Here is a 15,585-nt window from a genome sequence, read left to right on the forward strand (position 1 = left end):
GTACAAGACAGGATATCCCACCTTTGCAAAGAGGATGCTATTTAAAGAGGCCGACTAGCTGCATATGTTGACTCTGCATTCTCCTAAAATCTGTCTATCATGAGAATTGGATGAAAAAAAACTGCAAAAAATTTTTTCATACTGTCAAATATTTTACCAAGAACTAACTTTTGCATTAAGCATTAACAAACTTGTAATTGGCCTGCTTCATACTAGCACCTGTATGCCCTTACAAGTACTTAATATTACATATTTTCACATTCCAACTTTTCTGATGATAATTTCTACCAAGTTGGATTCAAGATTCAAGTAGAAGAAGTCCAAAAGTGTCCTCAATTCTACGCATTACAATAAGTGCACATTATCCTGAGAACTTCACTCCTACCATGAACTGTTAGAGGACAGCATCGAGTTATGGTTATGTGCACATATTCATTACTAGTATAAAGTCTGCCATCTGAGGCCCACTAGCAGATACCTGCTTGATTCTTAACACTTGCATTGTGATTGAACATAAACTACTCTGATGATGCTCCTCTAATAAGCTTTTCATGTCAGTAGAAATTATAAATAAGATGAAATAAACTGGAGTTTTGTGAAAGAGAAGTTCTATCTAGGAGGAGTGAAGTTAATGCTGGAAGTTTATGCCATTCATAGAAGTTGATAATGCTTTTGAGAATTAATTTACTTTTTTTGCCTCTTGTTTTGGTGTGAAATATAATAAATTGAGTTTGTCTATGCTCAACCACACAGGATCAATGATGCCACATGTGCATCTTTCTATATTAAAATCAGAGCTGTAGGGACAGGAGACTCACATAAATGTAAAAAGCACCTCAACAAAACCTGATATTCCATTACTTAAAAGTGTACATCTTTTAAATGCCTGCCACTAGAAGACTGATGTCTCTTGAAATGAGTCAAAGAAATGGCTAAAAGAAAGGAAACTATAGCCTGAAATATCTATAGATTATGTTTTGAAAATCTAGTATTTATGCCTACAATTTGCCCAACAAATATATGGTACCATGCAGCTTAACAACTCTTTGTGTCAGACCTCTCTAGCAACAACGCTCATCTCATTACTCAAAACTGATGAAGTAATAAAGAAATGTCTGAAACAGGGCCTGACCAACGCTGCTATTTCTAACTAGAGGGTTCAAAAAGGAATTATCATTTTTACCAAAGTCCATTATTCGAATATGATCCTGCTCTGGCTTCTTCACTGAGATCGCCTTCTTGTTTGTAGTTTTGAGCTGTTTGAGGAGTGCCTTCTGCACATTCTGAGCAGTGTATGTAGTAGCTTGAAAAGAAATCATTGGTTAGCCAAAACAGTGCAGGCAGGGTGAGTTGGAACAAAACACAGGAAAATAACATGTTAGTCTTGTCTCGGTCCTACCTGGGTCAAAATGGGTCTCTATTGTTGTGCGGATAGAACCACTTGGGCCAAGATCTCGGACTCGCACACTTAAAAAGTCCTTTTCCACATCTGAGTTCCGGAACAGATCAGTCAGCTACAGTTAAAACCAAAATGATAACTCATTTGAAAAATCAAAGTTTCCTCCCACTTGTTAAATGTGATCCAGTGACTGACATTTCAGAACCCTAACTTCTCTAGGAAAAAAATCAAGATGTTAACTGAGTCACAAAGAATTGCTGCCTACAACGCTGAGAAAACCGCAAATGAGATCCAGATACCAACTTGCATCACTGACTTACAAATGGAGCAAGCAACCCCCAGGTTAGCAATGGAAAAAAGACAGCATGTAATATCTAGATGATCATATCTTTAGGAAAGGATAGAACACGTGGAAAACTATTACATTTGAAAGCAGGACTGGGTCAGAGAACTAAAAAAAAATAAGAATGCACAGCACTCAATAAATAGTAAAGCTTGTAACCAGATAGAGAAAGAAAGTATAGAGTACCTGAAAATAAACTATAGGGTAGAAAGAGAACATCTAAAAGGAACTTGGGATCGGAGTATAAACTGGCATATGACACCAGTGCCATCGGTTAAGGATCATGCTTAAATTAACAGAATCTTTGTAAACTGTATAGAGAAAGCTTAAACATCCAGACATGAGACTGGGCCACAGGCTATTATCAAAAAGGCATATAAAGGGCAGCAGAAACCAGACAACCAAAAAGAGGCCCACAAATACCTGGATATACAGAATTGTTAGAGATCTTGTTATGGGGAAAATAAGGAAATTTACTGAGTTGTGAATTATCTAGCACTGGGCTACTGCAAAAGAAACTGTTACTTGATGTAAAACATATGAAAAGAGACTTCGTCTATAGCAGCATATGTTGTTAGAAACTTCTTTAAAATAAAGAATTATTATTGTTTACTTATTTGGATGATGCGTTTATCCAATGTGACTTACTACATTTATGATATGATTGGTTACATTCCTTTTGTTTCTTCCAATTGGAGCACAGGCAGGTGAACTGACTTGCTCATGGTCACACAATGACAGTAGTAGGATTTGAGCTCACAACTTCAGGGCTTAAAGTCTAAACTCTTAACCGCTACACCACAATCCCTGCCTCAGTATCTCAATAAACGATACCTTAAACAACTGTGCAGAAAGATACTGGGCTACAAGGCTCAATAAAAGGAAATAAATGAAGCTGCAGTATAAATTACCTGACACCAGGCTACAGACAGAACACTGTGAAACATTTCAGACCAGGCTCCAGGGAGGAAGGTATAAAACATTTCAATATTAAAACTACATAACTAGCTGCACTAATAATGGCAAAAAACAAATAAAAAGCTTATGTGACAGTACACATTATCTGCCATTCACATACAGACAGAATACACAAAAACACCTGGTGATGCAGGGTATTTGAAACTTTATCAAGTCTGTGGGAAGGACAGCTTAAATATTACATGTGAGACCAGCCCACAGGGAGAACACCCAAAATCTAGTAGCATGATACATGTGCATACAACAGGGAAGATACAAAAAACATCTGCTGAAATATCAATTATGTCATAACAGACTATAGGGAGAACAACATAAAACAGCTTGACATATATAAGACTAAAGACCAGTGTACAACAAGAGTATGTAAAAAATACAGCAATATACTGTGCATTATCTGGTGTGAGGGTACAGGTAGAATTTCCAAAAAATTCTGGAAAAAGAAGGCAGAATGGAGAGAAAAAAGTTGATGATATAATAGAAACAAGTAGTGACCATTTCTGTACAAAGGCAAATACTGTGAAAAATGCTTATGGAAAAAAGAAAAAAAATTGTCACAGTTCCACATGTCAGTTATCCAGTCATATGCTCAAAATGTGCAAAACACGTGTTCAAAAAGTGAATCCCATGTGGCTTTAGTTTCTTGTTTATGATTTGAGCTGATTTTTTAGAAATATTTATTTAATAACATTTTAGCAAAAAGGAGCATATGACTGGATAACTGACTTGAATTTTATACAAAACGAGTAATGTGAGGATTTTTTTTTTTCTTTTTCCATGGACGTTTTTCATATTGTTTGCCGTTGTACAGCATGTGTCACAACTGGCTTGTATCATATTATAAACGTTTTTCTCTCCATTCTGCATGAAAATGTACAATTAAAAATTTCATTGCCCATCATTAGAAACTACATTGGGCGAGTAACATATAAAAAAAATATTTTTAGGTGCCATATTTCTAGTTTGAGATAAGGCCTCAAGAAGAAAAGAAGAAAAAATCTGGCGATATGAAGCAAAAGCTGGAGAAAGACAGGAGGAGATCATTTGGGGATATACTGTAAGCCACAATCAGCCAAGGTGATCCAGCAATGTCACAAAGTATGAAATTCCACAGACAAAATACAAGGACAAAATAAATAAAGTATCTGGAAAAAGTGTGCACCTTGGATCGTCAGTCTAGTGGGAAACACCATCAGATGTACAGCATTTGAAGTTCACATAGAGCAGTTTAAACAAATGGACATGTTAAATAAACACATAAAACCAGACTACAGGGGGAACATCTAGGAATTTTTATAGAGTTTGACATCACAATATAGGAAGACAGGCAATGAGACCATCTATTAGCACAAACAAAAGAACATGTAAATCAGAGAAAATGTGGCTAAAATTTATCAGTGAATTATCCAAAGATATAAGCCAGCAAGTCTAGAAACTGAAAGCACGAGTGGTTGAGCTTCAGGATTAATGAAAAAAAATCTGGAAATACAAGACCATCTTTTCCACAGGAAAACCTCTTGAAATAGACTACATCTTCATTTGATCTACAGGGAAACAGCTTAAACATCTGGAAAATATATGCTTTTTGAGATAAGGCTACAGGTAGAATGATAGAAAACAAAAACAAAGAAGCAGACATTTAAAATATGTCCAGATGAAAAACAGCTTAAACATCTGTAAATATGAAACACCTGAAACCAAACTAAGCCAATCTGGCTGAAAAGATTAGGAAACAAAAAATTTCCAGTTCCTGCCATATGCCAAAAAACGTCTCTGAACAGGCTGGATCTTTAGCCTGCAGAGAGAGCCTTTTAAGACATCTGGAAACATGAAACTATAACATCTGGAAATGCACAGCACCTTAAACAAGCCTACAGAGAAAATGACATGGAAGCATATGCCAAAAAGCCACAGACTTGACCTGCTGGCGCCATAACAAGAAAAACAGCTGGAAATCTGTATGAGACTTTATAAGATCCAGCTGCAGAGTTGGCGTAAAATGTTGTCAGAAATGAAAATGTTGGTAAAACATCTGCCAACACAGACCCAAGATCATATCTAATGGGCAAAACAATCACAAAATCTGGAAATATACTGTATAACCACACAAACAATCAAGGTCATGTTAATGATTTTAGAATGCAAGACCACAAGATGTTTTCTAGTTAGAAAGTTCCCAGGTTTGCTCCTTTGAACAGTCTATAACCAAACATTTTGAGATTTCTGATTTAATTTCATGCTGACTATCTACATTTCTGTCAACCATCTACTATATTCACCCATCCATTTCTTGAACATATTTTTGTACCTAATGGTATCATGAAATAAAGTTTGTGAAAGTAGAAACCAAATTAGCCCACCGCAGCAGTGATATGTGGTGTGGCAAAAGCAAGGATAAGTAACATACCGCACTTTCGATGCTCCGAGCTGTTTCACCAAAAAGTTCAGACTTGGGGTCTGCCATCTCCGGAGTGTAAAACACTTCCTGTCCTTCGATCTCCTCCAGAATCAGAACTCCTTGAAACTCCTTTGTTGCTGTGTGGAACCAAATATCATATTTTTATGTTTTTGAAACAACTGAGAAAAACTGCTACTGCCTACCAGCTGCACCAGGTAAAGAAGGGTGGTAGTGCCAGTGTGAATGTATGCGAGATGATTGACAAGGAGTAGTAAGTGGTAGGGGTGATTCTATATGATAGGGGAGATTGGATAAGATTATACATCAGAAACAAGTGCCAGTTTACCACACACTCCATCCCGTACTAGTCATCAGCTGAAGGCACAATGAACTAAGCAGAGAGAGAGAGGTTAGAGTGAGAGAGAGAGAGACAAGATCAGACCATCAACAGGCAGAACACAGGCAAACAAGCATGCAGTTGGAAGGATAAGCCCCATTCATGTCAACCCTGTAGGGTCCATCTTATTGAGATTATGAAGCCCTTGAATTATCTTAAAAAGAGCAAAGAAATCAAAGGCTCAGACACACCACCAAGATGTGCTTTCAGTGGACACCAAGGACCATTCCCATCACTCCTTGCCCCCTTCATAAGATTCATGTAGCTTGGGGTCTCTAACTGCTCCCTGGCTAGACATGCATGCAATCATGCCAAGGGCCCTAATCACGGCAGCTAATTGGCCGCATCAATCCCGGCCGCCAGCAGTGCCTTTCCACTTGTATGATTATCTTAAAGATTCTGGTAATTGGTATTACATCCACAGTGCTTTTAATTGGAGTGAGTGACTGACACAAGTGTGCTGGGCTTTGAAGTAATCATCTGCATGACAATGGGCTCCCCACGCAAACACTTATTACAGCTGACACCAAAGCTCACTTAGCAATTTTCTCCCTTTTATTTTATTTTGAAAGCAGGTTTTGCTGCTCAGACAGCCGTTATCTGAGATGAAATCAGACATTAGTCTTTCAGGCCGAGCCGACACTGTTAAACGGCATTTCACACAGCTGGAGAATCTCTGGGAATCAAAGGCCCTCGCTGCAAATATTGTTGTTGAAGTGTTTTATTTTTAAACAAAAGAACTGGAAGACTTGTATGAGCTACTGTCACAGAAATATATTTATGTAAATCTCACCAGCAGGTGGACACGCGCACAAACACACACACACACACCCACGCACACACACTCATATTAGGAGACTTGCTAATATATACACAAACTCTCATGTACACATATTTTCACTTGAGACTTGCTGGATACACATATACATACAAACATGCACACACACAGGGGAGAAGAGTCACCAAATACAGTAAGAACCCACAAACTCACATGCACACAGGTACAGAGGAGGTGACTTACCATTTATTCAGACCCATACAAAAGCAAACGGTATATGTGGAGACTTAATATATTTACAGACCTCTACACACATAATATATATTCGGAGATGCAGGATGAGTTTATACATATGCACTCTCACACTTACACAGTAAGAGAATAACTGTATACAAACAGACATACAGTACACAGGAGACTCACACTGTAAACCAACACACAGAGAGATGTGCTGCATTATCAGATATACACACAGACACACAGGAGACTTATTGTATAGAGATTTCTGGTATAGGTATGCAGACACCCACATTTCCACACACTTATCGGCAGCGACACTACACCCACAAAGGCACTGAGGTTTACTGACTATCCAGACACTTACTCTCAGGGACACAGTCATGCAAATATAAACACACTCAGCTTGAGACCTATTGTGTACAAATATATGATCCTTACACATACAAACAGGTGGCCCAAATTATAAAATTCTCAACTTCTGAACAGTATTTAAAAGACAGGGAAACAGTACACATGCACTCATATGAACTGTATATGAAGTACAGATTAAGCTGGGCAAACTGTCTTTGTTTTATATAATACTCTTCTTGAATCACCATTGCAAAGCACTATGTAATTGACAGTGAAGAAAAAACATGTAATCTGCTCTCTTTCTGTAACTTAACTTCCTTCCAGACATCCATGAGCATCGCAGAGTAGGTCAGCATCCAGGCGACCACCACAATACCTAAACTTTAAAGCTGCGTGGACTTTTATAGCATCAAAGCAAAGAAAAACTGAGTCATCTGAAGGACAGGAGCAGGACCCTTACAGCTCTGAACAGCTTTGCATAAATCAAGGACTCCAGCCGTCACTGTCAATGTATTTTGGGGTCAGTGCTCCACGGGTAAGGTATGCCTCCACTTTTGTTGTTCCTTAAGGCGCAGTCCAGCAGTGAGTTTACTAACACTCACACTAGTGTTGGACCGATAATAAAATGTTGACTTCAGTATCATACCAACTTTTGATCCTCATCACTGAAACCGAAACAGTTCTAAGGCAAACAACGGATAACTCCAAAACTCCCGTCTTACTTCAGCCTCCCTGTTATGCTGCACTATTGCTCGCCTCCCTGTTGTGCCTCCTTCTTGACAGCAGTGAAGTCCTGATTACATTGAGGTAATAGAGGGCAGTTCTTCATGAAGTCAACATTGTGTCAAAACAAGAGGGTTTCTATGTTAGTTCTGGTGAAGCTACGACTGTATAAAAGAAACAGGGGGATGATGGTAGGGTTTGGTCCAGCGTGAAGTTCTGATTGCATTGAAGCATGTGGTTTTATTTATAAAATCTACGAATCAGATGTTTTTCCTCAACTGTAATAGCGAGTGTTGTGGGATTGACTGGCAAGCTGATGTTTACTTTCGATACCAAAAACCCCGAAATACTGGTTCTGTACCATTTTAAAATTTGGGTTTTTCAGTACTTTTTCAGTACCAGTAGAGCACACAACCCTAACTCACACACAACATACTTACAAGCCTTAGTGAACACAACACTCAGTCCCCACTGAAACAGAGTCTTGTAATTCACTTTCTTGCTTTGTTCCAAAAATGGGCATTAAGTCTACTTAGGCACCAAGCAAGGTTGAAGGTTTTTTAGAGTATCCAGGCATCCCTACTGTAAATAAATCTTTAAATCTGTTGCTTCAGGGAAGAGTAATTACAGTTAAGAAAAAATTTTGGAATTTTGTGGCAGGCGTGAGTTTTCTACATTGTGTTAATGAGAGTAAGGATGACATAAAAAGATGCAGTGATAGAAAAAAAGTAGCATAAGCCTCCAATTAGGGTACCATTTTCCCCCATGTCATAGACAACCAAGAAATCTGGCCCAGAGAGAGAGCGGAACTAGGAGGGCATGCTGGGGAAGGATAAAAGGCATGCAGGGATCAACTAAAAGGTAGAAAAGGAGTGTAAACGGGAAACCATGAAGCCCAGGGGTCAGGTGACTACACCAGTAATCAAATCAACTGCTTCAAGTTTGATATGCAGACTGTAACAGAAGGCAACAATGGTGGTCTGGGGTGGTCAGGTACTTGAGCACACGGAGTGCTGCAGTGGACTTAACATTTTTCCATATCCATTTGCTAATAGAAATATTTCTTTCATTCCTTATTATTATAAATGGTTTGTTAACAAATTTGATAAAACACAATTGCGCATTCATTGTGTCACTAGCTACAAAATATCAGCAGTCCTTGGTAATGCTCGGCACCTGTATGAAGGAAAATCTGCATATCAGGGGGACACAGGCAGGAGTATCACTTACGTGGACAGTTGCTCCCTTCTGCATCGCTGGCAGCCGTCTTGCCATCTGGACAGCATCCAAAGACAGTGTTGTCACAGGAGGACCTCTCTGCCAGAGTGATGGGTGCTGATGTGCTTACAGCTTTTGTTGGCTCTAAAGAAAAATGTAAAATTTTTAGATGGGGTGGGTTGTAATTATTATCTGGCAATCAGGACAACTAAGCACTGAGGTCACAGTCACCAACCACATATCAAGGGGCTCTTTGTGGTCAGCCTCTTTTGGGTCTTTCTTCAATATTTCCAGGTTCACTGGAATGGTCTTGTCGCCAGACAGATGCTGCTGACCTCTGACTTCCAACTAACTACTCTTTGATACTGAGGTGCACCTCAGACAAAATTTTCCCATCATGCACTTTGAAAGCAGAACATTCAGCATGACAAGAACAGCTCCTATATTTTCCCAGGACAGTTTCTCTTGTGTGCATATTAGTTTTAAAGTCATTATCTTCCACTTGACATTTCTGAAAATGTCTTAGGCTCTTGGATAAAATAATCCGTGTTTTTACTCCAGCTGAGCCGGTTTTGGAAAATGCAAAAGTTAACTGGGCCGAAATAAGGTTGCTGATGTCAGGTGGAAGACGAAAACAAAACATAATGTCCTGTTATGATAGCAGGAAGTTCCACATCAGAAACTAGGACAGAAGTCAACAGTGGCAATCAGCACAACAGCATCAGAACAAATCCCCATCCCAAAGATCGGAAGAGATTTACCCATTGGCTCGAATCCGCTAGCCTCCCCGCTAGCTTCCAGGTCATCTACCCCACTGGATTCTCCACTGCCCGATTCCTCAAAGGGTAAGCTTGGAGATGGGGTGGTGGGGGATGTGCTGCCAGGGGTCGGAGTGTTCAGGTGAGCAGGGGGTGGAGTGGTAGCTTGATGGGGGCGGGCAGGTGCAGGAGCCTCCACTTCAGACAGAGGGGATTCAGTCGCTGGTTCATCTTCATAGTTGTCACTGCTGAGCGACGGGGTGGTGGTGGCAGCACGGGTGGGTGGATGAGTGGGCAGAGGACCGGTGGTCTGCGCAGCATGAGGGATGGTTTCTAGGGGAAGCAGGAATGAATGATGGATAAAACGTCTAATTTAAACAAAATTAAAACAATGGCAAAGCTATAAATTACGGGATAAGCAGGAAAATATGCAAATTTGCCAAACTCTTTAGTAATGATGGCCATGTTTGTGCTCTCTATAATAAGACACTATATGCCTTTGTGTATACCTGTTTGCTCTTGAAAGCTTTAGATAAGTATGGACTATGAAAGATGAATATACAAAATGTTGCACTTCTTTTATTCATTCTGTATTTGCAATTATTGCATATTGTGCTGTGCTCACAACTTGAAATGTGTTTAGTAAGAACAATTGAAAGCAATTATAATTTGTGGTAGCACTTACTAGAAAAGTAGCCATATAAAGCAGAATAGAATATTATTTAGTCCACATATGACGGTGCTTGAAAGTCCTGTACCAGGTGTTATAATTCTGTCAAGTGAACATGAACATTATTGAAAGAACTGTGATAAGGTGCCATATAAAACAGAGCAGATGATTTTATTGGAAGGGCAGCACGGTGGTGCAGTGGTAAGTTGTACTTCCTCACAGATCCATTATTCATGTACTCATTGTGTCCAGGTATTCCAGTTTTCCACCCACATCTCTAAAGACATGTATGTTAGTTTAATTGTTGACCCCAGTGAGCGTGGCCTGCAATGGAATGGGGTCCCGTCCGAGAGTGTTTCCCAAAAATTACCCAGTATTGCCAGAATATGGTCTGGCAAGCCAAGACGTCTAAGTACGAATTAATTCTAAATAAAAAAGTGGTGCAATATAAATTCAAGATATATTCATTATTACTGTGCAATATATTGAAATAGTACTAACTATAAAAGAGTCATATAAAATCTGGAGAAAGTATTAATTTTTTAGGTGAGAAGGTGGTACTTTGGTACTGCAGCCTGACAGACCCTAAGACCTGGGTTCAGTTTCAGCCCAGGTCAGTGTACAGAGTCTGCATATTCTCCCCACAGCCATATTTTGTTTTGTTTTTTTTTACGTTGCCCACTTACCTCTTGCATCTTAAAACATGAACGTTATATTAACTGGTCTGAACAAAAGAGTGCAGCATTGAGTCCTCTGATCTACACTAGTTGGCACTAGATCTTGTTTTGCATCAGGGTCTGCTGGGATGGGCTCTATTCCCCCTTACTTTCTAATGGAAAATCATGTTTCAGAAAATTCATAGCTGAATGGATTTATGTCAGTACTGATTGTAAAACTACCACATGAAATGAAAAGAAACAATTTCCTTGTTTTGACAAAACAATGACTAGGAAAGATGGCATATAAAAATAAAAGAGATTACTCTTTTTAAATGTTAGACTATCTTTGAAGGCTTTGTTAAATAATGTGTGATTGTATTGTAAATAAACCAATAAAAAGTCTGAATAAGTGTAAGCCGCTCTAATTCAGGCTGTTAATAACAAGTGTAGATTTACTTCATGAGGGTGAAGTACATAATAAACATGAAACGTTGCATAAAATATTTCCAACCATCCATCCATTATCCAACCCGCTATATCCTAACTACTGGGTCACGGGGGTCTACTGGAGCCAATCCCAGCCAACACAGGGCGCAAGGCAGGAAACAAACCCCGGGCAGGGTGCCAGCCCACCACAGCATAAAATATTTGAAATATTAAAATGTGTGCTTCGATTTAAATGTTTAAAGTCTACATATTCTTTATTGTAATAGAAACAAATCAAAATAATGCCATATTCCTAATCACTGAGCTTGACATATTTAAAAATGATACTTCATTTGGTTATGTTTAAAATTGGTCATTTGTAACCTTCTGGAAGTGGCTCATAGAGGGTAACACCACTGGTAAAATAATCAGATATTAAAAATATCATATTGGTAATCAGCAACCTCAAAATATTATAAATCGATAATTCACATGCCTATATTAATGATCCCAATTTTTTTTTTAATTTTGTCAAAAGGAGTAATTTTGACCCCTTTGAATTCCATTAGTGGGTGAACCCCTGGGGATAGATGCCGTGCCATGCAAAACTTCAAGGCCTTCTGACCATTTCTGCTGAAGATACCTATTGGTTTACTCTTCATCATAAGGATGTAATTTCTTGCATAAAATATGGTCCAAAAATGGCCTAAAAATAAGGACCTGCTGGGTCTACAGAGCCAACATTATGAGGGTATCCCAAAAAGCTCAACACTTTGAATAGCTAGACATTAAGGTGAATCAAACATTATATATGGGAATTTTCTTGTATCAAAAGGTGCTGGACACAAAAAACTGAAGGGATTTTAAAAAGTGTTAAGTAATTCCTATGAACTCAAAAATGCAAACAAAAAGTGTAAATGCAATCCGTTAAGATGATCATCAGTTTCTTCTAAACTGTGCATGTGGTACTGCAGCCATTTCACAGGTGCAAGCACAGAAAAAAATCCAAAGGAATATCCCATTTTAAACTATGTTGCAATTGTCAAGTCGCTGCTGAGGGGACTTTTGATTCTTTCAGCCCTCCCGATAATTCTGGAAAACTGGCACTGACAGGTAGGAGGATTAGATTCTCTACTTGAGAAAACATCAACAGAGCCAGAGAAGCACATTCAACCCTGTGGATGCTGGCCTAGCAATTCTATACTTTTATTCTTTTGTCTTCTGGTAGAAGGATCAGTCAGCCATGACTACAGTAGTACAGCAGTGCATCTAAGGATTTAGTAAGGCCATGTTGGGAGAACACAGGGGATATGCCACTTTGTGCCTGCTGTTTATAGGTGCTTGAACTCGCATCACTCTGAAGTTCATATCCAGTTACATTCAACATGATCCTTTTCTTATAAAGGATTGCATTTTGACAGTCTTTTTTGCTTTCTCAGTTATGTGATTAAAACAAAAAAATGTTTTTATACCACCTTTCAACATCACCAGGCAGTTTACAGTTACAAAGATATAATATAATCACGTTCATGTATTTTTTTTTTACCGTTGAAGCATAAGTTGATTAATTGTCTTGCTCAGAATTGTACAGTCAGTCAGAAACAAGGACTGAAATGGCACCCTAGCCTATCATATGAGAAGGTGGCAGACCCTATAGAAAAATAAATGTAAGTTAACTAATAGTCCCAAACAGGAAATGATGTCTGAAAATGAAGTGGTATTCATGAAATAGCCACTGACTGTACTAAACTATAGAAGAAATATTAGTTAAATAAAACAGCATGTACTGCAGCATTCCCACCCAGCACTGAGAACATACACTAATGCACTGTATTAATTCCCATATATTGTAGTTAACTGCGGTCCTTCTTAATTGTTGTCTGTAATGAATTATCAAAACTGCTAAATATCCTGTGAACTAATTGATGTAAATACGTCTTGGAGCCATGACGCCTAGGGTCTTCGAGTGTGACCAATGATGATGAAATGTGTAAAAAATTAATAAAAATGTGTCTTTCATTATACCCTCACTGAAGGTTAAAACAGAAGAATACTGGAATAGTATAGGGCATTCTTACCAACATAGCTTATCCACTATTCAAGTTTTGTGTCTAAAATATCACGTTCACATTTAAAAGTCTCTTAGATGGATTAAACTATTTAATTTTAAACAACTATATGTAATTTGTTACTTCATTCAGTATTTAAGTAAAATTAACAATTTGAATGTGAATTGCAAACTATAGGCCAGGTTATTTCCCAAAAGTAATTACTTATATGAATAAGATATTATGCAATAGCAACGCAAAGGTTTTCAAGAATACTCAGTGATGTAAAGAAAAGCCCCATTTAACACTGTCATACAGCCATGGCCACTTTCTGTTGATGAGGCTAAACTTTCAAAAGTGTGGTTCGCAAATGTGTTTAAATTTGAGTGTAAAAAAAGTTAGCCAGTCTCTGAATCTGAGGGTTTTCATCCATCTCAAGAAACAGAATAAGCATGAATTAAAGGGTTGTGAGAGATGTGTCTAAAGAAAGGCCAACACATTCACCTGTCTGGTAATAGAAACTATTTGGGAAGATTTTGTACTGGTGATGGAAAACAACAGATGGCACATGACACAGAGGAAATCACCCTAACAGTATTACCCCTAGCAATCTCTGGTATCTGAAGCATCATGAGAGGATGGAAGGAATGAAAGGTTGAAGGAAGGTCCTGGAGCGGTAGCCAGCTGGAACAGGGAGGAGGGGAAAGCTGAGGCTGCAGCATTGTGACAAGATGAAAAGAAACCTGAGAGGGCTGAGAGTGAAAAGGTGGAAAGTGGTGGACACAGAGAGAGAAGGTTTAAGCCCTTTTAGAGTTCTATGTGGGATATACAGTAATGTCAAGTTTAAAGGAAAAAAGTGAAGATCACCTAAGTCATAACTTCAGAATACTGTAAAAATGCAGTAACAAAGGAGACATGGCCTTGATTCTATTTACTTGTTCGTGAAACCTTTTTGGGAAAAAACTGACCTCATGTATTAATAGTGAGGAAATGATGAGGTGTTATTGGCAGCGAGGTGGAAAGGAGAACAGCATGGAATACTCACCTCTTCATCACATGGCCACTACTCATAGTAATTTCAAAGACACATCCAAGAAACCGCTTGTCCCATCTGTCCCTTCTGAAACTGACCATGTACCTGACCCACTTATTAGTGAACAAAAGATAAAGAAGGCTATTCTTGTCACCTTATAAATAGTGGATTTATTGCATCTGGTTCTAGAGATCAAATTCCTGCTTCAGGTAGGCCTCATGCAGCACTGTCTCCAGAGAGCTCATCTGCATCAAGGTGCATTATGATCTCCAGCAGCTACACCCATTGCTCGCACTGCAGAGCAAAAGCTGTAAGAAGCCAAGTACTATTGTATATTCCACACTACATTATTTTCACTGTTATTTTTCAGGATGAGTAGGTGTTTCCCCAGGGATATTTTTCAGGTGTTGGAGCACTTGAAGTTTTCATGCTTTCCTGTGTTATAGGATTTTGAGAAAAGGAATCCATTATTCAACCCGCTACATCCTAACACAGGGTCACGGGGGTCTGCTGGAGCCAATCCCAGCCAACACAGGGCGCAAGGCAGAAACAAATCCGGGCAGGGCGCCAGCCCACCACAGACCCACCAGCATGTTGACCTTATTTTACACAAATTTCAGAGGTCAGCATGTACGAAAGGCACCACTCTCGAACATTATTACCCATTGACTGCTGTTATCTCACCTTGGCACTGTCCTAGATGTTTAATGGTGATATCCATGCCCTGGCGGCAGGCGATGGCCTTTAGTTGGCACTGGTCTGCATAGGTAACACCGTCTGAACCACACACCTGAAATTGAAAACACAGACTAGTCAAAAATGAGATGTTTGGCCATCCTAATTCTCATCCCCTTTTCTCCTGCTTTGAACTAAGAGGAACACATCACTTAGTGGCTGACACCAAAAAACTTTCTTAAGTAACAAAAGGGTGGCAGCATAGGCCTTCTACTTGAACCCACAATAACCTATAGAATCTATTCATCCAAGGAACTGATTCTTCAAGTAAACAGCAGCCATCTGTGGATAACTCATCAAAAGTGAGTTGGATGGGCCTATTAAATTTCATTTCTACATTAGGATGTGCATTTCCCCAAGTGGAGAAAAACAGCTTTATATACAATGATCCCTCGCTATATCACGCTTCGTCTTTCGCGGCTTCACTCCATCGC

General features: G+C 39.0%; 1 protein-coding gene across 9 annotated transcripts in view; it reads right to left on the bottom strand.

The window, feature by feature from the left end:
- agrn (agrin) overlaps positions 1-15,585 on the bottom strand; it is a 553,557-nt gene that overhangs the window by 51,424 nt on the left and 486,548 nt on the right. For all 9 annotated transcript variants that reach the window (XM_028807851.2, XM_051931028.1, XM_051931030.1 and 6 more), the window contains 6 exons: positions 15,101-15,206; positions 9,584-9,913; positions 8,835-8,966; positions 5,125-5,252; positions 1,400-1,514; positions 1,184-1,303 (listed from right to left, as the gene is read on the bottom strand). In XM_028807851.2, coding sequence (XP_028663684.2) covers positions 1,184-1,303; positions 1,400-1,514; positions 5,125-5,252; positions 8,835-8,966; positions 9,584-9,913; positions 15,101-15,206 — 931 coding nt within the window. The remainder of the gene's footprint in view (positions 1-1,183; positions 1,304-1,399; positions 1,515-5,124; positions 5,253-8,834; positions 8,967-9,583; positions 9,914-15,100; positions 15,207-15,585) is intronic.

This window comes from Erpetoichthys calabaricus, chromosome 8 (genome assembly GCF_900747795.2).
Source record: "Erpetoichthys calabaricus chromosome 8, fErpCal1.3, whole genome shotgun sequence".
Taxonomy (NCBI): Eukaryota; Metazoa; Chordata; class Cladistia; order Polypteriformes; family Polypteridae; genus Erpetoichthys; species Erpetoichthys calabaricus.